General features: G+C 34.8%; 1 protein-coding gene across 1 annotated transcript; it reads left to right on the forward strand.

Annotated features, from left to right (window-relative positions):
- LOC109343269 lies at positions 9,991-12,919 on the forward strand. The gene is made up of 7 exons (XM_019581526.1): positions 9,991-10,122; positions 10,156-10,613; positions 10,787-11,038; positions 11,124-11,226; positions 11,331-11,788; positions 12,284-12,551; positions 12,662-12,919. Exons 1-7 carry the CDS (start codon positions 9,991-9,993, stop codon positions 12,917-12,919), a joined length of 1,929 nt encoding a protein of 642 aa, XP_019437071.1.

A 13,739-nucleotide genomic window follows, 5' to 3' on the forward strand; every position in this document is an offset into this window, starting at 1 on the left:
AGGTAGATGAGTGATTTAAGGGATTTTGTGTAAGAGATTTGTACTTTTGCATGTTTAACAAGCAAGCTTCACTCATGAAAGTGATTTAACCTCTTCGCCAAAATATTCTGGATTAAACCATATCCGAGTATTGTCGGCTAATACTCGACCGGATATTAAAAATCTCCTGATTTCGGTTTCTGGTTAGAACTTCGAAACACGAAATTCGAAGTGAAAAATATTTAGAAATGCGTTATGGACAAACTTGGTGTCTATCTTGACTCGAAATAATATTTTGAAGTCAATGGCACAATCGGAATTCGAATCCGATTTACGGAACTCAAAAAAACGTTATTGGACCGAATTCGAGTGAATTTAGACCCTACAACAACTCAATAACTTTTCATCACAAAAAATTACAAAACTTTACCACAAAATAGGAATTTACAGAACAAGACTAAGACTAAACGGTGGTTTAGCCTAAATCAATACCAATTAACTTCTAAAATTAATCGTTGGTAAAATAAATAATTAATAAAACTTACATATAAAATTCACGATGTTACATCCCATGAAATGTAAGCCCATCTACAGGTCTTTTTTTTGGTTTTTCCTTGAAAGGATTCTTCTTTAGTATAGGACATTCCATCTTCATGTGACAAGGTTTCCCACATTCAAAACAATTAAAGTTTTGATTTGAAGTGGAAACTTCATTACTCTTGGTGAATCTTCTTGGTTGTCCACCCTTACCACCTTTGTTTCTTTTTAGGAATTTTCTCAACTTCTTCACTAGCATGCTCATATCTTTCGTGTCATCCTTTCGTGAATCATCTTCCAAGGATTCATACACCTTAGTTTTTTATTTCAGAGAAATATTCTTTCTTTTCTTCTCTTGTTCTTCATACTGTTCAAGTTGGCTTAATTCCAACTCGTGTTCTTGTAACTTTCCAAAGTGGGCAACTAACAACATCTTTGATTGAATTTTCTTTTCTAAGATGGCTGTCACCTTGGGTTGCCATTGTCTTGTAAGTGATCTTAGAACTTTTAAGTTCAAGTTACTATTTGACAATACCTTACCAAGTACAATTAGATGATTTATAAGGTGAGTAAATCTCTTTTGGAGATATAGTATTTTCTCTCCAGGCTTCTTGCAAAACATTTCATATTCCTGAGAGAGAGTATCAAGTCTCGAAATTTTTACTTCCTTAGTTCCTTCATGAGTGAATCTCTAGAGTATCCCACATTTCCTTAGCAGATTTGCAATTTGATAGTCTAAAGAACTCGTCAATACCTAGGGCTGAAGTGAGGATGTTCTTTTCTTTGAGATCATATTCCACTTTCGTCTTATCTTCACCATTCCAAGAGGATTTGGGCTTTACTTCCCTTACACTATTAACAACAGTGAAAGGTTCATAATGTCATTCCTCAATAGTATTCCATATGTCCAGATCTTGAGACTCTATAAATATTTTGATCCTGATTTTTAGAAATCATAGCATTCTCCAATGAAGCTTGGAGGGCGATTGATATTAGAACCTTCTCCCAAAACTGATCTTGAGGCCATATATGAAGTAGGATCAGTTTGAGAATAATTTACCCAAAATAAGCTATGGTTCCAATTGTAAGTATTAGATGACAACTAGGGGGTGAATTAGTTGTTGGGTGAAATAGCTGATTTTCTACTTTAATATCAAAGTGTTTATGCAGCGGAATGTTGATGCAAAAATCAACCAAGTAAAGCAATAATAAAACCACAAGAATAAAGTAGAATAAAAAGAGTACACAAATAATTTTTATACTGGTTCACCTTCTTGTCCACTGAAGGTTACATTTAGTACTCTTGCCATACAAGAGATTTTTTTACTAGGTAATTTGAGTTGCAATTACAAATTCTCTCCCCGAGACCCTCGTACCTTACACACTCACAACTATCTACCCTTGGAAAACAGCCTTTCCAAGTAAACTCTTTTCCCCTTCTCAACACACCCTTGTGATGAAAAGTTTACAACAACATGAAGAATGTATCAATGATAGGATTGCCTTTACAAATTTTGACAATGCTATAACTTGCAATAATTTTTCTCACAATATATACTTATTAAGCAATGCTCTTATATCTTTGAAAGTTTAGAACATAAGCACTTAAAGCATATTCAAAAAATCTGAAAGTTTGGGAACAAAGTTGCAAAAGAGTGCAAAAAAATTGTTTCACTAAGTTAAGAAAGATTTCATTTATTGATTGTATTTCAATTGCATATCTCAATGCATTTAAATAGGCTTCCAATCACCGAAGGTAACCTTCAATGAAGAGGAGACCCAATTGGAATGAAACCTATTCACTTTGGATGAAATCTGTTCATTTAAATTTGAAAATCTACTTTCCAATAGCTATGGGTAATTGTTTGTCACGATTGGGTAATCAATTGCCAAAAGTTTCTGTCCAAAGTGGTAATCGATTAATACATAATACTAATCAGTTACTTAGAGTCAGTTATGTTGTGTAACTTTTTTCTTTGTCATGTAACATGTTATATAGTTCCAGTAACCTATTACTAACTACCACACAATTCAGGTAACCTGTTACCCAGATCCAGTAACCTATTAATCAGGTCAAGTAACTCATTACTTAGTAGTATTGACATTGTTTCAAGACTTACTCAATTATTTTGAAAATAGTTTTGATTCATTTGAATTTCTTTGAGCATTGCTACTAATATATAAATTGAGTGCAAGGATATAAGTACCTATTTGAAGATTTAATCTATATTTTCTTGAAGCTTGAATATTCTATGTCTTCATATTATTCTTCCTTTTTCTTCTTTTTGTGATCTTGGTATCTTCATAAAAAATATGTCATGGTCAGGAGCAAGATCTTCTTCACAATAAAATCATTTTTTTGTTTTGAAAATAATTTTGATAATTTAGCATACTCACTATGTAAATCATTAAAAGCATGTTGAAGTTCAAAATAGGAAGGTCTATCTAAGAGTTCAGATTCACTTACCTTTTCATCATCGAAATAATGAGATGCCATTAAGGATAAGTGCACTTGCACTTTACTTTAAGGCTATAAATTGGAGCTTGTGTCATTATCTTCCCAAGAAATGTACGCTCTCCTTCTTGCCTTTTTTCAGCCTTCCTTTTAAATATATTTTTCTTCAATGTAGGATAATCTACTTTCATGTGGCATGGCTTCCCATATTCAAAGCAAGTGAATGTCTGATTGGATGTTGAAGCTTCGTTGCTTCTTAAGAATCTCTTTAATGGTCTTGATTTTCCCACCTTGTTTCTCTTAAGAAACTTACTGAACTTTTTGACAAGCAAACTCATGTCATTCATGCCTTCGTTTTCTAAATCACCATCAGAGGTCTCACACATGTACGCCTTTCCTTTCAACTAGATATTTTTCTTCTTATTCTCTTGTTCTTCATGATGCTCGAGTTGGCTTAACTCCAACTCGTGTTCATACATTTTTCCAAAATGAGCAACCAACAATATTTTGGATAGACTCTTCTTTTTGGAGAAGGTTGTTACTTTAGGTTGCCTGGTAAAAGTCCTAAGATCTTTAAGGTTTAAGTTACTATTGGACAAAGTAAGTTAGTTAAACCTTTTTTGAAATATTACATCCTCTATCCAGGCTTCATACGAAACATCTCATACTCTTATGAGAGAGTATTGAGTCTGGACTTTTTGACTTCCTCTGTTCCCTCATGAGTGATCTTTAAGGTATCTCATATTTCTTTGGTAGACTTATAGTTTGACACCCTAAAGAACTCGTTTATGCCTAAGGCTGATGTGAGAATGTTTTTAGCCTTCAGGTCATACTGAACCTTTTTCTTATCATCATCATTCCAAGATGATTTTGGTTTGCTTTCCCTTACTCCATCTATTACTACAAAGGGTGTGTAAGGTCCTTCTTCAATCACATTCAATATATTAAGATCCTGAGACTCTATAAAGATTCTCATTTAGACCTTCTATAAGCAAATTTTTATCATCATTTTTTTTCTACTTCTAACAAATGGCCAATCACATCTTAAACTATTGCCAATTGTTTGGAATTATAGTTCTAATGGTAGTAGGTAAATATATTTATGTTTGATGTTATAAAACAACAAATGATATGCACGTTTAATCATGATCTTCCTTCTTTTTTTTTTTGTTTTTTTTTTATTGAACAGCTTGGAGTGTGATAGCAGTAATAGATGCCGAATCATGCTCACAAGATCGTATGGGTGCATGCGGTGTAGCTGGGCAATGTGACCAAAGGTGTAAAGACAAGCACCCTGGTGGCCAAGGATCCTGCAATTTGGGCTTGTGTACTTGTGATTATCTTGTACCTAAAACCCAACATCTAAGAAATATTGAACATAGCTTTTGGATTATGCGTTGAATTACTTGTAATATGTTTGCTAATTCGCCTCTCATGAGTAACTTGTAAACGAGATCAAAATGCAATTTAAATAATAAATATCGTTTATGTTATCATCTTCATTATTATTTTATGAAGCTCTGATTATATTTACTTTTTTATTTTTTAATAACTAAGTTGGGGACAAAGTAACTATAAGTGTTGTATCTATTAGTGGCTTAAAACAAAGTTAGTACAAAGGGAATTTGTTTTCCTCCCTCTTTTCTTCTGCTTTTCCTTTTAAACCTCTCACCTTTAATAGCAAAACATTAATTATGTTGTATAATTCTATGAAGCAGTTTTCTTTTCACTTATTTTCCCAAGGTATTAATTATCTTTCTCGTATTTGTCTTGTTTAGTGAAATTAATTTAAAATTTTACTATATATGAGACTATCAATTAAGGAAAACTACAATAATTTCTGTAAGGCAAGAAGTACTCTAACGTTAAGTGTTAGTAATATTGTACTAGTGACATTTTTAAAATATCATGAAAGTTAACACCAATAAATTAAATTATTTTTATCTGTTTTATTTTTATCTTTACATGCATATCAAAAAAATTCATCTAAACACCAGTTGACATCTTTAAGTTCTTACAATTTGGTTGTTAGAAGAGTATTACACACTCACTCAATCCAATGTAATAAATTTCATGAATAAATTGTGCAGTATAAGACATTCATATAATTGTCTAATTGTACATTAAACAACAATTTTATCTTAAAACAACTAATTGGTTTTGACCGGTAATCTCGTTTTTCTTTTTCTCTCTATATGATGATATCATTCTGAATTTCGGCATAACTATACTCATGCCTTTCTCAACATTTTTTACCTAGCTAATATGTCCTCGACATTTTGGTAGTTACGACCGACATCAATTAATCTAACTCATGTCCATAAACTACTATCGGAGTAAAGCTCTCTTCCCATTGGTTTTGTCATTGTATTTTTATTAGCAAACAAAGTAAAATTTTATTAAGGAATGTGAGGAGGGCATAGAGAACAAGCAACCATCATGAAACTGCCCCTTGTTGTGCCTTGAATCTTGTACCATGTCAAGCAACCATTGCAGTCATCAGCCGCTTGCAAACTATTACACGAAATTTTTTAGCTATCTATCTAAAATGTGCCATTAAATCAAGTCGATTGTTGGTCCCATCTAGGGGTGAATAGAATCCAATCCTATCCACTCATCTAGTTTGACCTGATCATGATTAAGCTCAAATAGTGTTGGTCTCATTAGGTCTAGGGTCGGGTTCGAGTTCAAAAATTAGACCTGAACAATATTTAGGACCGGGTAGGGGATAAGCATAACCCGATCCAATCTGTCCTATGGTAACCCATTTATCATTTTTGTATGTGTCTCTATTTTTTAATTGAGTATAGAGTAATGACATCTCTTTGGTCGAAAGTATAATTGATTCTTTTTTTTCATCATATGTACTTTTTTAACAATATATATATATATATATACATATATCATTTCATATGTTAAATTACATATTCATAATAATAGGTACAATATTGAGAAGACTTTATCTAAAAGAGAGATGCATTATATTTAACCAGGTCTAAGGTCGAGTAGTTTAAAGGTTATCCCAATCGATATTTAGGGTCAGGTTACCTTCAGTTCTAGGTTGGATTAAAAAAATGACCCTACCAACATTTAGGATCGGGTAAAGGACAAGCCTTACCCGACCCATGCTCAACCCTAGTCCCACCTACTAGTCATTTATGTGGAAACCTACCATTCACTAGCCGCCATATTGAAATTGCAATATTTGTGCACCAAACAATGACACAATCAGCCAAGAAGAGACACATGTCTCCTGTTTCTCGAGCCTTCATTGTTGCGAAAGATGCATGGCCTAGGCATACAACATGTGAAAATCTTGGCATTAGCTTTTAGTACGTCTCGTTCTATCTATGTCCATCATTTTCATTCTTCCACTTGCATCAATTTTCGGAACTGGAATTAATGAGAAATCTAAGAGATGTGTAAAAAAAGCTCTGCTAGGGTTTGATCTCCAACAATCTTGGAACTACAATGATGAAGTATTTAAATCCCAAAACAATGATTCCTTGGTACTTCTTGGCAAATCTGGACACCTTTGTGTCTGAAGAGGTAATCAATAGCAAACCCGTGGCTCCAAAGATCCCGGAACTCAACACGAAGAATTCCTTTGCTCAAGCTCTCATGGCCACCTACGACATATCCATCTCCTAGTTGCCTCAGCCATATATTAAGGGAGATGCTATAACAATTAAGATTCTGGAGGAGGAGTACCAGGCTAGCCTCCAACGGTGTAAGACTCATCTTAATGGAAGGCTTATTCTATCCAAGGGAGACACACCCATTAAGTTCAATGACCTCAGAACTAAGCTTCATGCCCTATGGAACATGGAACATGATTTCCTTGGGTAAAGGGTTCTATGATTTTTCTTTCTCCTCGGTTGAGGATATGAGGACAGTTTGTGCGGTTGGATCTTGGAGTCTGAAGCCAGGCTTTCTTCGATTATCTCTATGGACCCCGGATTTTAATCTTAGCCTACGAAAGCTGTCACATTCGCAATGTTGGATCAAGATTTTGCGACTCCCACTTGAGTATTGGAGTTCTAGGATTTTATTTTCAATTGTTGGGGGGTTGGGAACCCTCATATCTCTTGATGAAGCAACCTCAAGTAGGTCCTTTGGGCACTTTTCCAGGATTTTGGTGGATCTAGATCTTAAGGGATCCCTGCCAAATCAAATCCTAGTAGAAAGAGAAGGATTCACATTTTTTGTCTACATAGAGTATGAAAATCTCCCTGAATTTTGCTTCGGATGCCATTCAATTTGACACCTAGTCTCTAATTGTAGGGGAACTAATAAGGAATCGGGAGTTGAGGCTTTAAGACCTAAGAAAGCTAATCATATGGGGAAATCTAGAAAGCTCATACCAGAAAATGAGCCTGCATCAAGCAGTGGTAATAAGAGAAACACCCCTAATATAATTCAAAATAGTGATCTTGTCCTTGAAAAGTTGAGGGAAGTGACTACTGCAACTCAAGAAAATGACTTCGTCATTAATTTGGAATTTGATAATTGTGTGAATTTTCAAAAGGACCAACTTCAAAAGGATGTTCCCCCTACTGAGGAGGCATATGATTCAGAAGGATCATCTGATGAGGAATCAAGTGATACTAGAGTGGAAGATTCAATGGAGAATGATGGTAACAATAGAGTGCAACTCTTACAAGTCAAGAATTTCACAGTCCAACCTCATGATCAAATGACCAATTTGCATGCAGCAAAAGAATCAAGAATCTGTCGGTAGACTTTGGTCTGATGAAGGGGAGAATGTTATAGTTGAAATGGGTGATACTGACATAGCTGAGGAGGGGACCTACACAAAAGTTTTGTCAAAATCTCAAAAGAAAAAATTGAGACATAAGCAAAGCTTGGAAAGAGTTAATTTTACCCGTAGAGGTGGTTATCTAAATGTTTCCAAATGAAGGTGCTATATTGGAACAATAGAGGTATGGGTATTCCTAAAACTAGATTAGTGTTTAAAAAGCTTTGCTCTGAAATAAGTCACATGTTGTCTTCATATCTGAGCCCATGGTGCTTTCTAATAAGATTTATCCCTTATTTTTGTCTGCCTTGAATTTAAAGCATTTCATTGTGAATGATAGGGATAACTAATTGCCTAATATTTGAGGGCTTTGTCGTGTTGGTCTCAACCCGAACATCATTTCTAATACCTCTCAACAAATCTCTATTTCCCTGGTTTTGGATAATCACCAAATTTTCATTTGTGTTGTCTATGCACACACTCAATACTTGATGCGTAGGTCCTTGTGGTCTGACATTCTTTCTCTGATTTCTGCCAATCATGGTCCTTGGTGTTGCAAGGAGGTTTTAATTCTGTCCTTGGAGCCAATGAGTGTAGAGGAGCCTTTTTGCCTAACAGAACTGCTTGTGAGGATTTCAAAATTTTCTCTGAGGTTGGTAACTTGCATCACATACTGACTAGGGGAGCTGAGTTCACCTACTCTAATAGAATATTGGTCAGAACAATCTACAATGATAGTTAGGGGTGTAAGCGGTTCCGGTTTAAACCACGAAACCGATGGAACCGAACCAAACCAAACCGCAAAATGTGGTGCGGTTTGGTTTCGCGGTTCGGTTCGGTTATTTTTTTAAGGAACCGTTTATGTTCGGTTCAGTTTATGGTTTTATAAATTTAGTAACCGTTAGAACCGAACCGAACCGCATATTAAAGAAATATATACTAGGGATTAAGAAATAATATTTTTATTATTGTTTAAATTCTTCAACCAAATTTCTAGCTTAAATTATCAATTTTTGTGTGAATTGTAGTATTACATATGTTACTAAATTGTTATTAAGTTAGTATTATATATGTTATTAGTTACTAAAATATTTCCTAATGTCTTATGATTTGGAACATATTTTCCAATTTTTGTGATATTGAGTTTGAAACCAACATATATCATATATTGTTATACATGTATTGTTACATGTGTTACTAATTATGAATGTAAGGTTATAAATGTAACTATTATATATTTTACTAATTGATATATATGTTACTAATCATGAAGTGTATAGTTATATATGATTCATAATTTTTTATAATAATAGTAGTAATGTTTATCCTTTTATGATAAACAATATCTCTTGTAATACATTTTGAATTTTCAATTGATGAAATATTTTTTTTTATTAAAAGTAAATGTAAAAACCGTGGAACCGAACCGAACCGAACCATTCAAGAGCGGTTCGGTTCGGTTCTTATAGTTAAAGTTGCGGTTAATTGAGCGGGACCGAACCATATTTTTTTATCGGTTCGGTCACTAAAATGCACCAAAAACCGAACCGAACCGAATTTTTACACCCCTAATGATAGTTGGCTTTCAGTTTGGCATCACACCTCTTGTTACGCTCTTCCTAGATCTACTTCTGATCACCATCCTCTAATGCTTTTTTATTCCATTAGTTCTAACATTATGCAAACTCATTTTAGGTTCCATAAAATGTGGCTTCAACACCACATCCAAAGAAGGGTGGTTGAGACTCACAGGACTAGCAATATGGTGGGATGCCCTATGTATGTCCTGTCCAAAAAGCTCAAGGGGCTTAAGGCTATTTTAAAAATCTAGAATAAAGAGGTTTTTGGAAACATTCACTTAATGGTCAAGAATGCCTTAGCTTCAATGGAGCTTATCCAACAGAGATTCACTTCTGAGGGCCAAAATGAATTCCTTCTGGCTCAAGAGGAGCATGCTCAAAAGGATCCGCTGGCTGCTTTAAATTCCGAGGAGGAGTTTTAGAGGAAGAAATCCAGATTGAGTTGGAAGATTAGTGGTGATAGGAACACAAACTACTTTCATAAAATTTCAAAAATCAGGTACGTTACTAAGTCTATGTCCATGCTTAGAAATGGAGAAACCCCTTTGTTGGATCAACAGGAAATTACAAATCATTTTTTAGACTACTTCACCAACTTGTATGCATGAGAGAATGAAATTCATCCTATCTATCTCATCAACTCTATAATTCCTCATCTAGTTTTTGAGGAGGATAACACAATGCTTTCCACAATTCCTTCGAAGGATGAGATTAAAGCTGTTGTTTTTGCCATGAATGAGGAGGGTGTCCCTGGCCCTGATGAGTTTGGAGGGTGTTTCTTCCAGGAATTTTGGGATATCATTGGTCATGATGTTTGCCAATAAGTGATTCAATTCTTCATCCAGGGATGGATCCTTCCTAATCTTAATTCAAACAATATTGTTCTAATCCCTAAGTTCTCTGGTGTAGATAAAATTGAGGATTTTAGGCCAATTGCTTTAGTAGACTTTCAATTTAAAATCATCACTAAAGTTTTGGCTTACAGGCTTGCAATAATTGCACCAAAAATTATTTCAAATCAGCAGAGGGGCTTCATCAAAGATAGGCATATCCAAGATTGCATTTGTATTGCTTCTGAAGCAATTAATCTCCTTGATCACAAGATCTTTGATGGTAACTTAACAATCAAGTTGGATGTCAAAAAGGCTTTGGATACTATTGATTGGATGTTCCTTATGGACACCCTTAAGACTTTTGGATTTGCTAACTCCTTTATAAATTGGGTAGAGGTGATTCCTAACTCTGCTAAATTGTCCATTTCTGTTAATGCTCAATCTGTGGGGGTTTTCAGTTGCAAGAGAGGGTTGGGCAAGGTGATCCTTTGTCCCCCTTCTATTTTGTTTGGCTGAAGATGTGATTAGCAAAGGTTTATCTAATTTGTTTGAAAGTGGGAGAATTAGCACAATTCCTGGTCCTAGGATTGTCACTCCTAGTCATGTTCTTTATTTATGCTGATGAAATATTAATTTTTTGTAGAGGCACCAAAAGAGAATTGTTAGCTATAAAGGGTCTTTTCATTGATTATGCTAAAATCTCGGGTCAATGCTTAAACCTTGACAAGTGCAAGTTTTACTCTACTCAAGCAAATGCTAGGAAAATTGTCAATCTCACTAACTGGCTGGGATTTGGAACTAACCACTTGCCCTTCAATTATCTTGGTGTCCTTTTGTTCAAAGGAAAACCAAAAGCTATTCACTTGCAGTCAATAGCAGACAAAATTGTTAACAAGTTGGCTAAATGGAAAGGGTCTTGCATCTCAACATGTTAAATCTATAATCCACAACATGTTAGTTTATAGTTTTCATTTCTATAGCTGTCCTGTCAATTTACTAAAGATGATGGACAATTGCATAAGGAATTTCATCTGTTCTAGGAACACTCATGTCAAAAAGCTTGTTGCTGTTGCTTGGCATAAGGTTGTTTTCCTATCAAAAAGGATGGTCTTGGTTTAAGATCAATCACAACTATGAATCAGGCTGCCATTCTCAAACTTGCTTGAGATATGAGCTCATCCTCTCAGGAATGGGCAACCTTTTATAAGAAGAGATTTTGTAAATCTTCAAAGTCTAGATCCACTTACATGAAGTCCTCTGTCTGGCCAGGCGTAAAAAGGTATTGGCATTTGATCATGGAGAACTCAATCTGGTTGTTGGGTAATGGGAACAACATAAACTATTGGTTGGACAATTGGTTGGGCTATCCTTTAACTGATCTCCTTGGTATCCCTAATCCAATCTCCTCTGTTTTATTGGCTAAGGTTGCTAACTTCATTCATGATTCTTCATGGATAATCCCATCTTGGATGGCTAGGCTGCACCCTGAAGTGTGTCAGCAAATAGTTAAGACTCCAATTTCTAATGCCTCTATGGATGACATGTTGGCTTGGTTGCACTCTAGTGATGGAATCCTAACTATGAAAGAGGCTTATCTCTTCACCAAGCCTGCTCAATCTCAACATAATTCGTGCAAGCATATTTGGTCAATCTTTTGTGTGTCAACAAATAGTTAAGACTCCAATATCTAATGCCTCTATGGATGACATGTTGGCTTGGTTGCACTCTAGTGATGGAATCCTAACTATGAAAGAGGCTTATCTCTTCACCAAGCCTGCTCAATCTCAACATAATTCGTGCAAGCATATTTGGTCAATCTCAATCCCCCCTCAAAATCTTTTGTTGCATGGAGGCTCTACAATAATAGAATGCCAACTGATGAGAATTTGAATGCTAGGGGTATGTGTTTGGGTTCCATCTGCAACTTGTGCTGGTCTAGTGAAGAATCATCTAATCATCTGTTCTTTAACTGCACTTTTGTCACTGCTAACTAGAACTGGTTAAGCAACCAAATTGGTTTCAACCTTGACAATTCTTCCATTCAAAGCCTATTGACAATCTCTAACAAGTGGAGCCCTCAATTGAAGCAGGTCTTGGTGCCTGACAATATTAACTCAATTTCTGTTATCTGGTATTGTAGGAACAAAGCCAGATTTGAGAATATGGCAATCTCCACTGCTCAAGCAACTGTAAATATCAAAATGGATACTTCCTTTAAAAGAAACTTTTCTAAGATTCGTGCAAGGCCTTCAATGACCGAATTCTCAATCCTCAGAGCTTTCAATGTCAAATGCAACTACAACAAGACTCCTAGAATATATGAGGTTATTTGGAATCTCCCTTCACCTGGATGGGTGAAAATTAATTCCGATGGTGCAGCTAAGGGCTTTCTAGGGCATGCAGGGAAAGTGCTATTTTTAGGGATGAACATGGTGGTTGCTTGGGTTGCTTTGCTTCTTACTTCATTATTCAAGATTCTCTCTATGTTGAAGTTCTTGCTGCAATTTTGTCTCTTCAGGTTGCCTACTTGAAAGGTTGGCACTTGATTTGGCTGGAGTGTGATTCAACTTGGGTGGCGGAAATTTTCATGGGTAGTAGGATGGTTCCTTGGAAGCTAAGCAACCTAATGCACAAGTGCAGGAACACTATGTTGGGTATGCAAGTCCGAGTTTCTCACATATTTAGAGAAGGGAATGCTTGCGCTGACAAGTTGGCTAATTTTGGAGTGAATTCTAGGACTGATTCGTGGTGGAATTGTCCTCTTTCTTTTATTTAGTCTAATTTTAATAGAAACAAATTACTCCTTCCTAACTATAGGTTTAGGGACTTGTAATGGCTCCCTTGTAACTTGGCTCTTTTAATATATTTGTGGGTGTAGTTTCATCCTTGCCTAATTTTTTTTTTAAATTATTGTCTTAAGGATTTGTTCTATGTGTGAAGGAAATTCTAGTGAAAGAGTTAGACCCATTATAAAATTTTCGGACTTCAACATGCATCACTTTATTTATGTTGTTATTTTGTTATTTCTTATTTTTTTTTTATAAAATGGTGTTTAAATAATTTCAGAACAAACATTATACTCTCTTAAAATCTATTATAAAATTTTACTTTCTTAAAATCTATTATAAAATAATAAAACTAGTTAAACAAATATATTACTCAAATCTTAACTATATTATTTTTGTAAGTTAAGACGACAAATTAAGAGGGGTGAATTAATTTTTTGGTTATTTATACTTAATGTAGATTTTTGCAACTTCAGAAATGTTTAAGAGTAAAGGTGCAACATAATAATTAGTATACAAAAATCAAGTACATAAATGTAAAATAATATAAGGAAAAGAGATTTTACTATAATGAATGTCAATCATTACAAAACTCACCCTAAGACTTTGTCTCAAATTACACTCACCAAAACTGACGATTTAGAAGTACACCACTTCTAAATTTCACTCTTCCCATTTCACTACACTCTACGATGAAATTTACATGAAGATGTTATATCTAACGCTAGGATTACGAAGATTGTATAAAAATTCACCTCTCAATCCTTATGTGTTAATCACTATAAGTAATACACAAATACTAAAATGTCT

This window comes from Lupinus angustifolius, chromosome LG01 (genome assembly GCF_001865875.1).
Source record: "Lupinus angustifolius cultivar Tanjil chromosome LG01, LupAngTanjil_v1.0, whole genome shotgun sequence".
Lineage (NCBI taxonomy): Eukaryota > Viridiplantae > Streptophyta > Magnoliopsida > Fabales > Fabaceae > Lupinus > Lupinus angustifolius.

Excerpts from the sequence above, each read along its gene's own strand:
- LOC109343269 (XM_019581526.1), top strand. The coding sequence starts at position 9,991 with ATGCTTTCCACAATTCCTTCGAAGGATGAGATTAAAGCTGTTGTTTTT. Across the intron at positions 10,123-10,155 it reads GGGATATCATTGGTCATGAT|GGATGGATCCTTCCTAATCT; the intron begins GTTTGCCAATAA and ends TTCTTCATCCAG. Across the intron at positions 11,039-11,123 it reads GCAGACAAAATTGTTAACAA|CTGTCCTGTCAATTTACTAA; the intron begins GTTGGCTAAATG and ends TCATTTCTATAG.